Source organism: Anneissia japonica, unplaced genomic scaffold, assembly GCF_011630105.1.
Source record: "Anneissia japonica isolate Jap-2015-1 unplaced genomic scaffold, ASM1163010v1 scaffold288060_len1141017_cov207, whole genome shotgun sequence".
In the NCBI taxonomy this organism is placed as follows: Eukaryota; Metazoa; Echinodermata; class Crinoidea; order Comatulida; family Comatulidae; genus Anneissia; species Anneissia japonica.
Window position 1 is genome coordinate 979,288 of NW_022712486.1, and position 15,452 is coordinate 994,739.

Genomic DNA, 15,452 nt, shown 5'->3' on the forward strand with positions numbered 1-15,452 from the left:
CTGTTGAACTATGTAACCTATGGAATGTATTAATACATAGCCTCATGTTACACATAGTCGCATGTTACACATAACCACTTGTTACACTTATCCTCATGTTACACTTATCCTCATGTTACACTTGCCTCAGGTTACACTTATCATCATGTTACATTTATCCTCATGTTACACTTGCCTCAGGTTACACTTGGCCTCATATTACACTTGGCCTCATGTTACAAATAGCCTTACACATACCAAATGTTACACATACCAAATATTACACATAGCCTCATATTACACATAGTCATGTTACATTTAGTCTCAAGTTACACATAGCCCCATGTTACACATACCAAATGTTACACATAGTGACATGAGTGAGTCGCTGTGCACACAGTTATTACAAACATTACAACACTGAACTGTGTAGCTCACCTAGATCCTTCACATCTTTTGAAATTTAGCACCAAGAGTACACGCAGGAAATTCTCTATCAAGGATTTCTTGGAGATACTTAATGAGTCCTATTTAGAAAAAAAATTCAATCCATTTTCATGATCATAAAAAAAAATAATTTTAAGCTACTAGGCTTATTGTCAGAGGCAGATGCAGGACTTGGGGTAAGGGTGGGGGAACAGGGGACGTTTTCCATTTGGAATTTGTAACGTGTATGATTACGGTACATGTTGAGGGTCCCAAATGATCAGTTTCTGTTGTATGGTTAACCATCATTAAATATATTTCAAATAAAATAAATAAATAAAAATGCTTCTGCAGTAATTAACTAAATTTATAGAGAAGTTTTAATTGTGAATTGTAATTTCAATTTATGAGATTACCTGAGTATGAGTCTCGCTTGTTAGACTACATTGGGAACTTATTGATGAGGTTGATGCCGACCTGAGAATTGAAAAAAACACAATATATTATATATATATTATCGTATACCAATTTATTTTGTATATGGAATTTGGTATAAATATTCCTAACATATATAAGGAACTGTGTGTTGCAGTCTATTTAAAGTGGTGTCAGAGCTTGGTGGTTAAGATGCTTCCGTCCAATTCCAGGATACTTGGTTCAAATCCTGTCAAGTTACATGACTTGTATTCACATCCCAAAAACAACTCCACACCATAAGCATCAGATTAAGATTCAATTTTACTTATAAATTATGGAAATAGCAGTGAGTACATTTTTGGGTTATAAAAATTTTATAAAAAACATTTGTTCTATATTATATATAAAAAACATACATTAAAATGGCAAGTGAAAAACAAGACTTTTATACACAGTTTATACACAGCATCATGTTTGCTAATGAGACAGTGATTGCTATTGGCAATCCTTGGCTAAGTAAAGATTATAAATTTTGTAAGGAGAAACATTTCCACCAGTGATGAAGACAGTCTATTTATCAGCTATAATTATTATAATTACCTTGGTCTCCTGTTGTGAACATTTGCAGCTGAGAGGAGTGTATGTATGGAAGCCTTTGATGGGTCAAGCATACAGGCTAGTTGCAGAAGCCTAACCTGGTCCAACCGGTCAAGGCATGGCATTATTAGCGACAAATAGCTGGTTGCCAGATCCGGCTAAAAAAGGAAAAAAAATTATGAATATTATTACTTATTTAGATATTAAAACAATATTGCTGTAATAAATAAATCATGAAGACCATAAAACTAGTTGGAAGGATAATATTATTCATACCAATATACAATATTTCATTAAATATGATTCCAAATTCACTTAACATTTTAAAATTGTCATCAAACAGCCAATGAAAATAATATGTATGCATATTTTATAACTGTCATAAAACAGGTAATAACTGACTAGAAGCTAGAAATAATATATGAATGTACACGCTGCATATATGTACATACGCATACATATGAATATTTTAAGACTGTCATAAAACAGGCAATAATAGAGTAGAAGCTAGAAATAATATTGTTCAAAGGTCAAAGTTCTAAGTTCACTTTGATGATCTCTACTGTGGATTCTATACCCCATTGAGGGGCAATCTACAAAATTAAGAATATAAGCCTATCATTACTATACAGACTGTCTGAATTTACCTTGCCAAGAAGTGTGCCCATAAGTTCTTGTGTGGTAAGCAACCGAAGGAGAGCACCCTCTTTGATTGTTATAAGTGTGTGAAACAGTCCTTGACTAGCTAGTTGGTCATAGTTGAGAGAGCCAGTGTCTGTCTGAGCACGCTCAATAAGGAGCTCAAGAGCATACGGTAACAATCCTCGCATCTGAATGAGGAAAATGAATTAATATTTAAAGAGGTGGGTATGTATGAGTCACATAGCATAGGTGTCCCTTGTTATCCAGGTCACACTTTTATGTTTTAAGATGGGATACTTTGTTGTTTATTGTTTAGGCACAATAAAAATCAGTATTTGACACTGATTGGTATACCACTAAAAACGACATTATTATTCCTAATAAAGAAAGAAAAAGTATAGCATAATTTACAAGCTAAATAACATGCTAACTTGCATACAAGTATTACATTAAGTAGAGCTGTGGCATCAGTTACCTTTGCTACCTCTACCAGCAGGTTGTGCATTCCTGTCTCAGAAAGTAATCGAAGCGTTGCCACTTCATCATAATCTGAGTTGCTACTTAGAAAGTGTCTAATGAAAATATAAACAGAAAAATCATTAAAAAATAAATAAATAGGATGTTGCAATTCCATTTTAAAACAGTTTTCAAACCGATTTATACATGTGTAAATTGTTTTCTAGATGAAATGAATTTTTTTACAAAATTAAAATTATTATATTTTGATATTATATACTTAAATATGCAATTGTTGGATTTTAATTTAATTTTAATTGCTTTGATTTTCAAAAGCATATGGTCCACTAATATGAGCTTTCTTTATTAAAAATCTCACCGTAGCTTATCAACGGTTTGCTCAACCTTTCCTTCCAACAGTTCATGAACTGAGCTTTTTATTAGGAGATCCGCAAGCTGCCTACGCTCAACCCACTGCAGCGCCTTGGGTTTATTCAATGCTGCGAAACAGTGTTCTAAGACCTCACGAATACACCCATGCTGGGCAAAGCGTGTCACACGCTTCATGTTGGGACACTGATCGAAAACAAAAGTACACATGGTCAATGAAGAGAACGTAGGCTTGTAAATTCAATGCTTTAAAATAACTCATAACAATAACTCATTTTTCAACAGCCATATTTATAGAAGTGACCCCTTCACTTTATCCAAGGACAGTTGAGAATAGCCTGATATTTCTAACCTTTGACATATTATACAATTCCATTGCCTTCTGGTAGTCTCCATCAGCCAGGCGTTTATCAGCTGCTTTTTCATAGAGGACATTGACATCCAGTCCAAAAATAAAGCCGAGCTTGTCAGCAGACTCTGTACTGTTTGCGGACTCCAAGACTAACTGTAAAAACAGTTCTTCAGGGATCACTCTATAAATAACACAAAAGAAAGTTATTACAGCAATTAACACTACAAAGCCCTATTCGAACTATTAGATCTTATATGACAAAAACATGTGATATGCCTAAATATAGTAATGATGACATCACATCAAGGTTATATATGGGCATACAATTTGATAATCTGGACAGAACTTTACACTGCCTTATAACTTTTATTATTGTCCCTAGTTATTGTCCATAATATCGTACTGTTGCAGTCTTACCTTGGTCGACAGTGGTAGAGGCCTTTGTTTGTAACCACAATGCAGCCTGCCGGAAGATTCACATCCTTGGTATTAAGTTTGCTATTTTTGGAAAAGTAGATAAGCAGATGAAGACAGAAATATAAAAAAACTATATATAAAAGGCTTGCATTCATTCTCAAAAATATTTAGGATCTTTCAATCGCAAAGCAAAAAACACTAATAATTTCATCTAATATGTGAAACAAAGTAAAAAATGTTCATATCAAGAGTTCTTTTTTTGCTACCAACCTTTTAAATTCTGAGTTCATGATTGGATAATCTTTACTATGACATGAATATATAGCAACCACATGTTGGTTACCAGGGAAACTGAAAGTTTGGAGAATTGAATCTTGATCAGATAGTGAATATGAAGATCCTTCTAGCAGATTGGTTGATAGCACATTTACCACAGTCTGAAATAATTTTAAAAAAAACATAATAGTTGAGCTTACGAATAGCAGTCATACAAGGAACTGAACTGAATTTAATAATACATATACTGAATTGGCCACATACGTTAATTACCTAACATAGTAGCAATAAAATGGTCAGAAAATTAATAAGAATAAGATTAATATAATAATGTAGCTTACTTTCTTATTCACATACGATACAGCAAACATCAGACGGTTTGTTAGCACAATGTGCCTATAGCTTTCTGGAAGTCGATACACAAACAATGGAAGCCAATTGTCAATATTCCCATCAAACACCTTGAAAGAAATTCAATCAACAAATTAGACTATAATTCCAAATGTCTTGCCATTTGTAAAGAAAATCAATGCCACTTTTGCTTTATTATTGTTGTTACAATTTTGTAAAAAATCATCATCTTCAAACCTTATAAATCCGTGATTGTCTGTTGTAGGCAGTGACAAGTTTACCTCCACGTGCTTCGTGGCAATTGAGATATGTAGTTGTGCCAAACTGCTGGAACTCTATCGGCTTAAACTGCTCGGATCCTGATTCTAAAACAAACATACATTTCATTTAAAGCTATAGACAGTCAGCAAGTTCTATAAGGATTTATTTTTCATCAAATGGTGCAGTATTTGATATAAATTTTCAACAATTTGTTGTATTTTTTTATGTAATGAATCATTTTTAAAGTAATAAGCATACTTAAAGAGACAATCAATCACAATAATTTATTTTGATTATATTTTGGAAATCCAGACTTATTACTTTTTCCTTTTAACATTTGTCATATTTAATTGTCTACTGAGTACTGTTTGTGTTTTCATATGAAGATAAATAAATAAAACAAGACACATAAAAAAATATTCAAGAGAGAATCAAGAGGGTAGTGTTTAAACTGGATAATAAAGAGATTTGAACAAATGGAACATGAAACATTGGTAAGAATAAATGTAGTGAATGAAATATAGAAAGGAAAAGAAAGAAGCTGAAAAGAGATTTTAATTTTGTTTTATTATCAAGAGCGAAAAGTAGATGAAGGGGGATACTCACCCTCTCGAAGAATGTTATGTACAGGCAAAGATTCCCGTACCACATACTCAAAGCCTAGGCTTGTAAGCCTAGTACTTGACGATGTCTCTTCAAAGCCCTGCCCTAGGCTAGTCAGTAGTTGCTTCCACGGCTGCCCTGACTCAGTATGGATCTGAAAGAATTTGTAGAAACAGCTGATATTAATAATATTCAATATTAAATCAAATCATATTCTTTTATTTTCTCTGTAACCACATAATTACCAATTGGCAATTAGCATTCAAATACATTACAACACTGAACAGATATCTCTATGTTACTAAGGACAGAATAATTAAAATTAGATGCCTGTACTATTGTTTCTTGTTCACAGTAATTAGATATTTAATGAAAATACACTTACTATCAAGTAGGTGACTCGACTACATGCATCCTCAACTAGATTCAAATTGACAACTTCATCATTAATTCTAACAGATCGCACATCTCGTTGTAGACACAGATCAACAAACACGATTTCTCCGGCCTATGGCAGAATAATCATATAATTAAGATTGAGAATTTTTTAGATGGATATACTACGGTACTCAAAACTACCACTGAGTGTAATTAACACATGGACTCTATAATTAATTCCAAATTATAAATTATTTAGTCCCTGGGAGATGTATTAAGTTGTCGATGCAATAAAGAGAGCAACTATTCATAACAAAAAAAACCACAAATACCAAACTCACAGTTGTGCCAATAATTGCGATGTGTTTTTCGTCAGATGATAGCCACCAAATTAAAGATGTTGGTGTACCTACAGACAAAAGATTACAGGGCAGATAAATTGTGAATAGACATGCTAATTATTTTATATGTACTGAAATAAATGATGTCACATGTTCAGGTGACAGTTTTGAAAACATGTTGTTGAAAATGCAAACATCCTGAGATACACATCCTATGATTAGCTGCAATGCAACGGTGTTTTATCTAAGAGTCTTGAAATGGGGAGGGGGAAATGATGGTAGAGAGAAAATGCGAAGTGGGGGGAAGGGCTTGATGATTTAGTGAGGGTGCTAGCTCGCATAAAATAAGGTGATATGATGGTAATTTCTGCCCTCCCCCTTACAGAAAATTACAAAGGTAGCATAGTTACACACCTACTTGGTGCTGAGGTGTTATTTCAGTTACATCCCGTGTCTTCCAGAGAAAGGTACTGGTGGGCGTGGCTTTGAAGAAGAATCTTATGGGAAGTATGTTGAGTGACTTGTCCGCACACGCCAACAAACCCCACTGTCCACTCGGATCAATTGCTAGGCAAATTATCTTCTTCTTGGGATTCTATTGGCAAATAAGAAAGAAAATTCACATTTTGAATTTCTGTAGATTTGTATAATAAATTTAGTGTTTTAAAATTCCTCTGTGGTTATTGTGGCTGGAACTTAAAAACAACCACATGCTAATAGGCATTCCAGGGGCAGATCCAGAATTTTTCAAACGGGGAGGGGGAGGCACAACATATTCAGAATAGATAAGTGAGAGCACTAATTTCAATATATGACTTGAAATTTTAAAATTCAGTGGCAAAACAGGGGGACATGTGCATATTGAGTACATTTAGAAGAGAACCATTAATAACAAAATAATATATATAATCAAAATGATGAACATAATGGACACTTAAGAGAAAGGATTCCATAGAAAAAGCTGCTATTAATAGATGATGATGTAATAAAGGTAAACTTAATGATTAGAGTGTAGGATGTGTCAGGAGGAAATACTAGAAAAAGAAATTACATTGAAGCACAGGATGTTACAAGAATGTTTGTCAGAAAGTGAAAGGTGAATTAGACTTACTTCATACCAGGAAATTTGTTTGATAACAGGATCATGTCCATACAGATGATACCGAACAAGAAGGTAACCTATTTAATACAAATAAAAAAAACACATAATATAGGTTTTAAGGTTATTTTCAATCAACCAATAAAAGGTGAAGACGTACTTACAGAACGTTTCCAGACCTATCAGGTCTTATTCATCCGATAGGACCAAACAACCAGATGAATTTGTTTCAAAATAATATATACTTATCATTATTTATGCATTTGTTTTTTTTTATACTAATATGACGGTACTGTATAATAAACTGTTCATTTCATTTCATTTTTCATTTATTTATTTGACCAAGAACACAAAAGAAAAGCAAGACAACAAGAAACAACACGATGGTCAGGGACAGCTAAAGCAAATTAATTACTGTAACTCAAAAGAGTCAGCTGCCCCTTAAATATATAGAAACATTTATATTACACACAGTAAAACATATAAAATATATAAATATAAAAATCCCAAGCAAAAAATCATTCAAAATTGCAAATTAGGAAATTCAAAAGGATTACAAAAAAAGGCAATAAGATTAATTATTAAATATTGAATCATTATGGTTATGTACAAAATTAGGTAAAAATTTTAAAAAAATTAAAAAGACAATAGATTTAAATAGCATATATACAGTTTAAGTTACAAATTACAACATAATTGTCATTATATTTATTCATTTGAATTCTAAATGATTATATAAATTAATTTACTAAGTCTTAGTTGCTGACTGTCAAAGGATTAAAATGATAAAATGACAATAACTAAACTTTGCCCCATTTATTGAAACGATAGATGCCATTGATATCTACTGTATCGCTGCACTTACCGTTATCACAGACCATCAATGTCGTCGTGGAGACATCATCCTGCTGGAATGCTGACAGGTGGGTAGAGCTGTCCTTTATTCTCAATAAACAGGCAACTTCAAAAAGCTCATAACAGGAAGACATACTTTTTTTTAACCTGTCAAATAAATTGTTTACTTACTGTTGGAAAAAAATGTTTTAACAACAGAAACGAGTGATGTTGGTATGTTTCACAGAAATACAATATATTGGCCCAGCCTAGGCCCACTTTCGACTAACTCCCTCTAGCCTAGGCTATTTACTAACTCCTCCCACCTTGAAATTATAAACATTTATCCTAAAATTTATGAAATAATATATACACACACAAGGAAGGTTTACCTGCATCGATAGATAGATTGCTTAAATTAGTTTAAAAATGGTTAAAATAAACAGCTATAATTGAGAAAGAAATACTTAATTAAGCTAGGCTAGGCCTACAATATTATTAAATTGTTTATACGGGAGCATTCGACTATCACGCCCCCATGCCTATCGGCCCGTGGCACCTCTTTTCTTTCGGAACCCTTTTTTCATTCAACAGTAGCCTAAAAGTAGGCCTAAGTTTTCGCTAAATGACTTCCGTTCAAATACATCGCCGAACTACCAAAAAAACTTTTTTGTTTGCGCATATACTCCAGGTGTATTATATAGTCTTGACTTTCAAGTAAATAGTATATTACCTGAAGATTTTCTAAGTACAAATTTGATTCCAACGTTTCCGTCCTCATGATTCGGCCTCCATTGTTTACATTGCTAACTACTAACTAGCGCCACCAACGTTAGACTTTTTGCATTGTTTGGTTTTCGGAACGAAAGATAAAAGCTGGTACCGCTACGTTTTTAACAGAAACACACGACAGTATAACTTTCAAACATAAACGTCATATCCGAATATTTTATCCAAAATTTGAATTGTAAATATAATAGAGTTCGATAACAAAATAAATGGTATCGTTTCTTTTACCGGAGTATTTTATCCAATCGCTATTGGTAATTTACATAATTCACCAGGTGTAAGAAAATGATTCGTCTTCAGACGATTCATTTTTCTTTCCATTTGCTTTCTGATCTATTGGATGGTAATATGCAAATACTCTTAATTTTAATATATCGGCAAAAGGCTATGATAGATTATTACAGGTTACAATTGTTTATAATATATAATTGTATATAATAAAACACCAACAAATTATAATAAAACAACCAAATTAATAACACAAATAAAATGTATTTTATTCAGTCACAAAAAAATTATATTTCCATGAAGCAAAAGTCCAAAAAATGGCTGCAATTGTAAATTTTATTTGATATATAAAGAAGGTTCATACAAAATAACCAGATGAAATGTGGATGGCCAAGATGCCAGAGATTGCATATGGTATATCCTCTGTATTGGCAGGGGCATATCTACAGGTGTGCGGAAAAAAAAAATAAAAAAATGATACACAAGTAGATATAAATTACCTCATATTGTCTTACTTTCCAGCTAGCACCCCCTGACAAAATTATCAACCTCCGTATAACATTTGAACCCCCATTAGGCTCACACCCCCTCCCCCCCCAAACATTTCAATACTTCTAGATACGTTACTGTTTATTGGCTCCAACATCCCATTAGCATTGCATTAATATACAACTTTATTTGTCCACTAGAGTATACAATAATATAGTACTGAAGTAATTTATGACAATTTTAAATAACATTAACAATGGCACCACTTCCGGGTGAATATTTTTTACAGTTTACACTACAGCACAGTATTACTGAATTTCAAATACATGATAAATTCAAAATTTACAACATAATAAAATCAAAATTTAATTTTGGCAACTTTTTTCACCACCACCACCCCTTTTCTAGAATTTTAAAGTGATATGTGACTTCAATAAAGTCTTACTACATTACATCACAAGCTATCAAAAACTGTTCTGGGTTCATATTGTTATGATTCCGCACATTTTTTCTTTTCTAATATAAAAATCTTTGGCTCAAGTTTCACTTCTGGCACAGTTTTGAAACTTTTGGTATCAATGCCTCCATAACCTTTAACATGGTCTAATATGTAATGAGATGATTTGTAAGGTGAAAGTTCAGGCCCATTTTCATCAGATGCACTAATGAAAATAACATCATAGGACATCATGTCAAGTCCACCTGGAGTAAGATCTTCTGTTTTGTTGTAGCTGAAATTAACAAGAGAATCATATGTTCCATATTAACATGGCAATTCTAGCGGTCGAGCAGGGGCGCCATTAACTACAGCCTTAACATTAGCGCTAGTTTGAGGCGCTCCTCCTCCAGGGTTCGGTTGGTAAAACCAAGTCATCTTGGATAAGGACTTCAAAGAACCCATTGCATCTTCTGGGAGAGCAGAGGCTAATCTGATTCTATAGGGTTCATTTCAGCCCCTTTCACTGTGGGATGATGTGAACATGAAGCTATTATAAGCTCCTCTTTATGGCGGCTAGGTAGTCACAGACCATGACCATATGCAGTTCATCGCAATCACGCTGCGAGTTATGGGTTATAGCTTTACCTATACTAATACAGATATATTATACTGTATTCTTTACAGAGGACACAGGCTTTATCTCTAATTCAGTATGTAATTATAGGTATGAACATTTCCTAATAACTAGTACTTACATCCAATTGTCATTTAGTTGTGTGAATCTAGAAACTCCAGTCTGGGCTGTAGCAACATCAATATGAACATGTATGTTTTCTAGACGATATGAAAAATATATTAATAAATATATAGTTTATTGTACATATTTACATAATTCAAATTCATTTAAATAAAATTGCAAATGAAATATATGATACACTATAATAATAATTCAAAATACAATAATAGCCAAAATTAATAAATTACAAAATCTTGATTTCTCTCTCTTAAAATTGTTGTGAATCCTAACCTTCTTTTGGTATGAGCTGGTGCAGTCTATTGATAGCATCTCCGCCAGGGTAGTTATGGTACGATAAATACAGGAACCCAGAGGTCATTGCGATGTTGACAACAAAATGGCCGACAATTGCTAATGACATCAAAGTCATAAGTATGGATTTTTTCCTGTTGTTGAAACTAATGGAGAAAAGAAATCAAAACAGAACATCATTAATAAAGACATACAGTTGTAATTACAGTATATTGGAGCAATACTGTCCTCTAGAGAAGGATAAATAATTTGATTGTAAGCCTACCACCAGAAGATGTGCTTTAAATAGGAAAATTAACAATAAATATTTAAGAAGGAACTTACAAATGGCAGACTGCCCGTGCTGCAGCAGTGTTGAGTATGGGAATGACATAGATGATAAATCTCAGTTCCTTATGTGGAAGGAATGAGTAGAGAAAGACAAAGCCAATGGCTGGCAGAAGAAAAGTCCTGATCCTCAGATCTACATAAGCACCAACGGGAACCAGGAGAAGGCTGCTGGAGAGGGCTCTTGGAATGGCAGAATAAAAATACCAAAGAAATGGAAGTGTCTGTAAAGGCTCGTCATGGAGAAAAACATTGAAATATTAGTAATGAAAAGTTTAATTAATAAAGGCTAATAAATATTTGAAATGAACTGATGCTAATATTGTTTTATTTTATTTTTATTTATTTATTTAGGTGCACACATACATCAAGGATTGTCGATACAGTTGTAAATTATATAACTGTCCTTCTTGTAAGTGACAATCTCTTTCACAAGACAAACATACACACACAATGCTTTATACAAACTAAGTGTCATTATGAGGCTTAAGGCCCGACACGATTTGTTGTCGCATCGGGTCTGTGTGAGTTAAACGCAGACGCGATGGTGTGCGTCGGGGGCAGTTGCGTCGTAGAATATTAAACATGTTTAATATTTCTTATGAATCGCATTGGGCTGCGTTGTACGACGCTGTCTGAGTTGGGAGTGAAGTTCTTTTGGTTGTGAGAAAAAAATCATGCAACAATGACCGGAACTGAACCCAGGACCTTGGACTGGAAGGAAAGCATCTTAACCACCAAGCTATTTAACGAATTGCATGTGTTTGGTTGATTTGTCTGTGTGGTTTTTATTTTATATATTTAATATCATTTTACATAGGTAAAGCCTTATTTATTTTGGTTATCATACATCGTTATCAAAGGATACACCCCAGTTTGAGCTCTTATTCATGATGGTGTTGTACCAGAGAACTTCTCCCTCAGGCCAAAGTAACCGCTGCCAAAAGTAAGAGTCAACAAGGACAGTCAGACCTTGCAAAAAAAGGGGACGAAAAGTTAGCATATAATACATCCCTTCTATACAGAATATTTATCAAGGATAAACATGAAATAAAACAAATTTTTACAATATTAAAAATGCAATAGTTAATCATAATAATAATAATAATAAACAACAACCGAAAGGCCCACTGATTAATCTCAGATAAGAAAGTATAATACATACTCCAAGTATTGAAATACACGCCATCGTGTTGGGATTCAATATTTCGACATTACTGATGATGACATAATTAATGTCGAAATATTGAATCCCAACACGATGGCGTGTATTTCAATACTTGGAGTATGTATTATACTTTCTTATAAACAACAAGTATGACGACGACAGCGGCGGCGACGACTACGCCGCCGCCGCTGCTACAGCACTTTACTCACCCAAACAAACTACTCCAGCAGGGACTGCATGTTTTAAAAGTGTTACAATACTGATTCTTCCATTAACTAGTTCCATTAGTAGCATGAGGCCCATCAGAATGGCTAGCTCAGCTCTAAAAATGATGATAGCGAATGCTGAGAGACTGATAAACACTGCAGGTCTGTCATTAATCCATGCACTAATGGCTACAAGGACTGAATAAACAAAATATTAGTTTAATACTATTGTTTTGTTATCAATAAAGCACAATAAATAAGCTTTTGTTCATACTTTTGAAAGAAAAAGATGTGAGGCACATCTTGTTCTTCATTTTCCTTTGTTCGCAGCAAAGTTGACCACCATACACCCTTTGTCACTGTCAACACAACATTATAATAAGTCAATTTTATTCAATTTAGTTACTTATTTAGACATTTACAATAAAAAATTAGTTCTTACCTGCAGTTAGAGCAAATATATTTGGCAGTGGCCTTGTCATATAGAAGGCAAAGTGGAATTGTGTAGCTGTAATAATCATAACATATTTAGCAACGTCCTGTCCAAATCGGATTCTTATGGATTTTCTATACTGATTCAAACTTAGAAGTACACAGACTCCAAGAAAGAACCTGACTGAAAGAAAATAACAGATATTATATTAACTAATTACCATCTTTAGTTAGTATTCATTACAGCTTTAATTTAATTCAAGAGAGACTTACCAATGACCTGCGAAATCACTTTCGAAGCTCCAATGAGAGAGAAGAATGTAACAAAAGGCATTGCCAATAGAGACACAAACAGAGGTCCAATGAAAGTTCTTGGGACAACACCTGGAAACTCATTGTGATCATACTGAGGGAAATATAAATAATTATAGATATTATGGAGTAGAAATAAAATGATGATTTATAACATCAGGCGGCAAACTCCTTCTTTTAGATTAGTGAGGTATGCATTCACATCATTACATGTCAAATATATGGTTCTTTTATAATGATCCAAAAATCAAGTATAAGTAAGGGTGATGTAAACTTACGATGGACTTGACGTTTCGCCTGCTTCCATTGAGGCTTAGTCATAAGTGACGATATGACTATACCCAAAAAACACAGTAAAGGTTCATCGTAACCAACATCCATCACAATGCCCATCATATAGTCACTTATGACTAAGCCTCGATGGAAGCAGGCGAAACATCAAGTCCATCTGCAAGTTTACATCCCCCTTACTTATACTTGATTTTTGGATCATTATAAAGGAAGCATATATTTACCTATTATTGGATCCAATGAATTTCGTACATAATATTATGTATTATAATTAAAAATAATATAATAATTGTATAATTATATGGCGTATATTGCACATTGCCCCATGTGCTTTACACAGAAATTATATAGAGCAACCAAGAAAATAAAATTAATAATAATATTAATAGTAATAAAATCAGTAGATCAATCAATACTGCAATGAAAGCCAAAACTCAATTACCACAAGTTGAGTGTTAGTATGCAATACACCCTTTTGTTTACTCAAAACCATGAGCTTTATCTATATATAAATCATTTTTTGGCTATATATATCATACTTGCCTTAATACTGAATTTGAAGAGTCAATTTTGGTATCGATGTCTTATTTATGTCATTAGGTGCGGAATTAGGTGGCTCAACATAGATATTATGCAAATACCTGCCAACCCTGTTGGCATCTGATGCACAAGACAAACAAATTTGTATATAGCACCCTCTATGAAAAAATCACAAAATAGGGGGCCCTCTATGTTATTTAAAAAAAATTGTAGTGGTGGAGCTGCTATTTACTAATTACTCATGGGTCGGTATAGCTTTCTTAAAATAAATTTACATGGCCTGTATTTACATTTTAATGACGAATTTTCATTCATTTTTATGAGTTTCAGGGTATAATCAGATTTTATCTGTTAATACAATTTTATAAAAATTGTTATGATGTGCGAGATGATACAACGTAGGCGTGAGACATTAAAAGTGGTTGCTCATTCGTGAGACTTGTGCATTGTGCGTGAGAGTTGGCAGGTGTATATGCATATTTTCTTGCTGTCAACTACAGTAATTTTGCTTTCATTGCGGTTATTCATTCGACCAGTTGAAACTCACAGCTGTAATGTTGGTTGTATGATATAGGATATCATGCATTGCCTGCAGGTTGAAGCTTTCCTCCACTTTAGTGAAGGGGCACACCAGCAAGTGCACAACTCCAGCTGAAGCTAACAAAAACATCCACATCCTGTCTTTATTCAAACGGGACTGATTCTAGAAAACAAAAAATATGTAACATTTTTCAAAAACCTAGGCCTAGGCTAGGTCTAATATTATATTTTTCCAGAAATTCACCACTTCTCTCAGAAAAGCATTTATTTTTACTTTACATTACCTTCCCCTGTTGTTTTGAGCCAAGGCCAAGCTAGCAGTGGACCTAGACCTAAGCACAGACCCAGCTCATCCTAGGCTAGTCCCGCCAAATAGTGCCTTGCCTCCTACCAACCTAGCGGACAGGAAGGATTATTATTAGGCCCTAGCCTAGCCAAGCCTGCCGCCTAGCTAGGCTAGGATTGAGGGCCTAGCAAAGTCTATATTAATTTTTTTTAATATAGGCCCTAGCTTATATGATAACCGATGAATTACTTCTCAATACATTACGCAATATGAGTATTACTTTGTGGCAATTGAACGCTGGTTAGTAGGTCTAAATCACCCCTTTTCATGAGTAATCAGTTCTGCAGCACCCGGCAGGTGGGCGCAGCCATTATGCTCTAATTGAGCCGTACTTAGGCGAAACGTGATTGGCACAAAATTTAGAAAACATAACCATTGAACCAATAAGCATATCCCTTGTTAGACACTTAAGGAAGTTAACGCCCTCAATATAGATTCTCTTCCATCATCCTTGATCTTCCACCTTTCTATATTACAG

At 33.9% G+C, this 15,452-nt stretch overlaps 2 protein-coding genes across 4 annotated transcripts in view; both read right to left on the reverse strand.

Moving 5' to 3' along the window:
• Positions 1–8,623, reverse strand: part of LOC117107842 — a gene marked incomplete in the record, with an annotated part of 13,758 nt that extends 5,135 nt beyond the window's left edge. Inside the window, 18 exon segments of the mRNA XM_033249638.1 lie at positions 418–506; positions 822–882; positions 1,423–1,577; positions 2,067–2,249; positions 2,537–2,633; positions 2,897–3,093; positions 3,260–3,440; positions 3,677–3,757; positions 3,947–4,113; positions 4,294–4,413; positions 4,541–4,668; positions 5,171–5,321; positions 5,553–5,675; positions 5,887–5,954; positions 6,301–6,481; positions 6,998–7,065; positions 7,851–7,987; positions 8,553–8,623. Of these exon segments, the coding sequence (XP_033105529.1) occupies positions 418–506; positions 822–882; positions 1,423–1,577; positions 2,067–2,249; positions 2,537–2,633; positions 2,897–3,093; positions 3,260–3,440; positions 3,677–3,757; positions 3,947–4,113; positions 4,294–4,413; positions 4,541–4,668; positions 5,171–5,321; positions 5,553–5,675; positions 5,887–5,954; positions 6,301–6,481; positions 6,998–7,065; positions 7,851–7,974 (2,174 nt within the window).
• Positions 8,624–9,080: 457 nt separating this feature from the next.
• On the reverse strand, positions 9,081–15,345 carry LOC117107870 (dol-P-Man:Man(7)GlcNAc(2)-PP-Dol alpha-1,6-mannosyltransferase-like). 3 transcript variants are annotated; one of them, XM_033249686.1, is made up of 10 exons: positions 15,195–15,345; positions 14,636–14,791; positions 13,219–13,351; positions 12,956–13,129; positions 12,517–12,711; positions 12,008–12,111; positions 11,137–11,363; positions 10,792–10,958; positions 10,520–10,598; positions 9,081–10,056 (listed from the first exon to the last, which is right to left on the reverse strand). In XM_033249686.1, the coding sequence occupies exons 2-10, from the start codon at positions 14,762–14,764 to the stop codon at positions 9,816–9,818; spliced, it is 1,449 nt and encodes a 482-aa protein (XP_033105577.1). In that variant the 5' UTR covers positions 14,765–14,791; positions 15,195–15,345; the 3' UTR covers positions 9,081–9,815. The 3 variants fall into 3 exon arrangements, with proteins under 3 accessions (XP_033105577.1, XP_033105578.1, XP_033105579.1); XM_033249687.1 differs by lacking the exon at positions 15,195–15,345 and adding an exon at positions 14,913–15,107; XM_033249688.1 differs by lacking the exon at positions 14,636–14,791.
• Positions 15,346–15,452: the final 107 nt, after the last annotated feature.

Coding starts and splice junctions, on each gene's coding strand:
- LOC117107870 (XM_033249686.1), bottom strand. CDS start 14,764: ATGTGGATGTTTTTGTTAGCTTCAGCTGGAGTTGTGCACTTGCTGGTG. Junction 13,130..13,218: donor AGTGATTTCGCAGGTCATTG/GTAAGTCTCTCT, acceptor ATTTTCTTTCAG/TCAGGTTCTTTCTTGGAGTC. Junction 10,599..10,791: donor CCAGCTCATACCAAAAGAAG/GTTAGGATTCAC, acceptor CATATCGTCTAG/AAAACATACATGTTCATATT.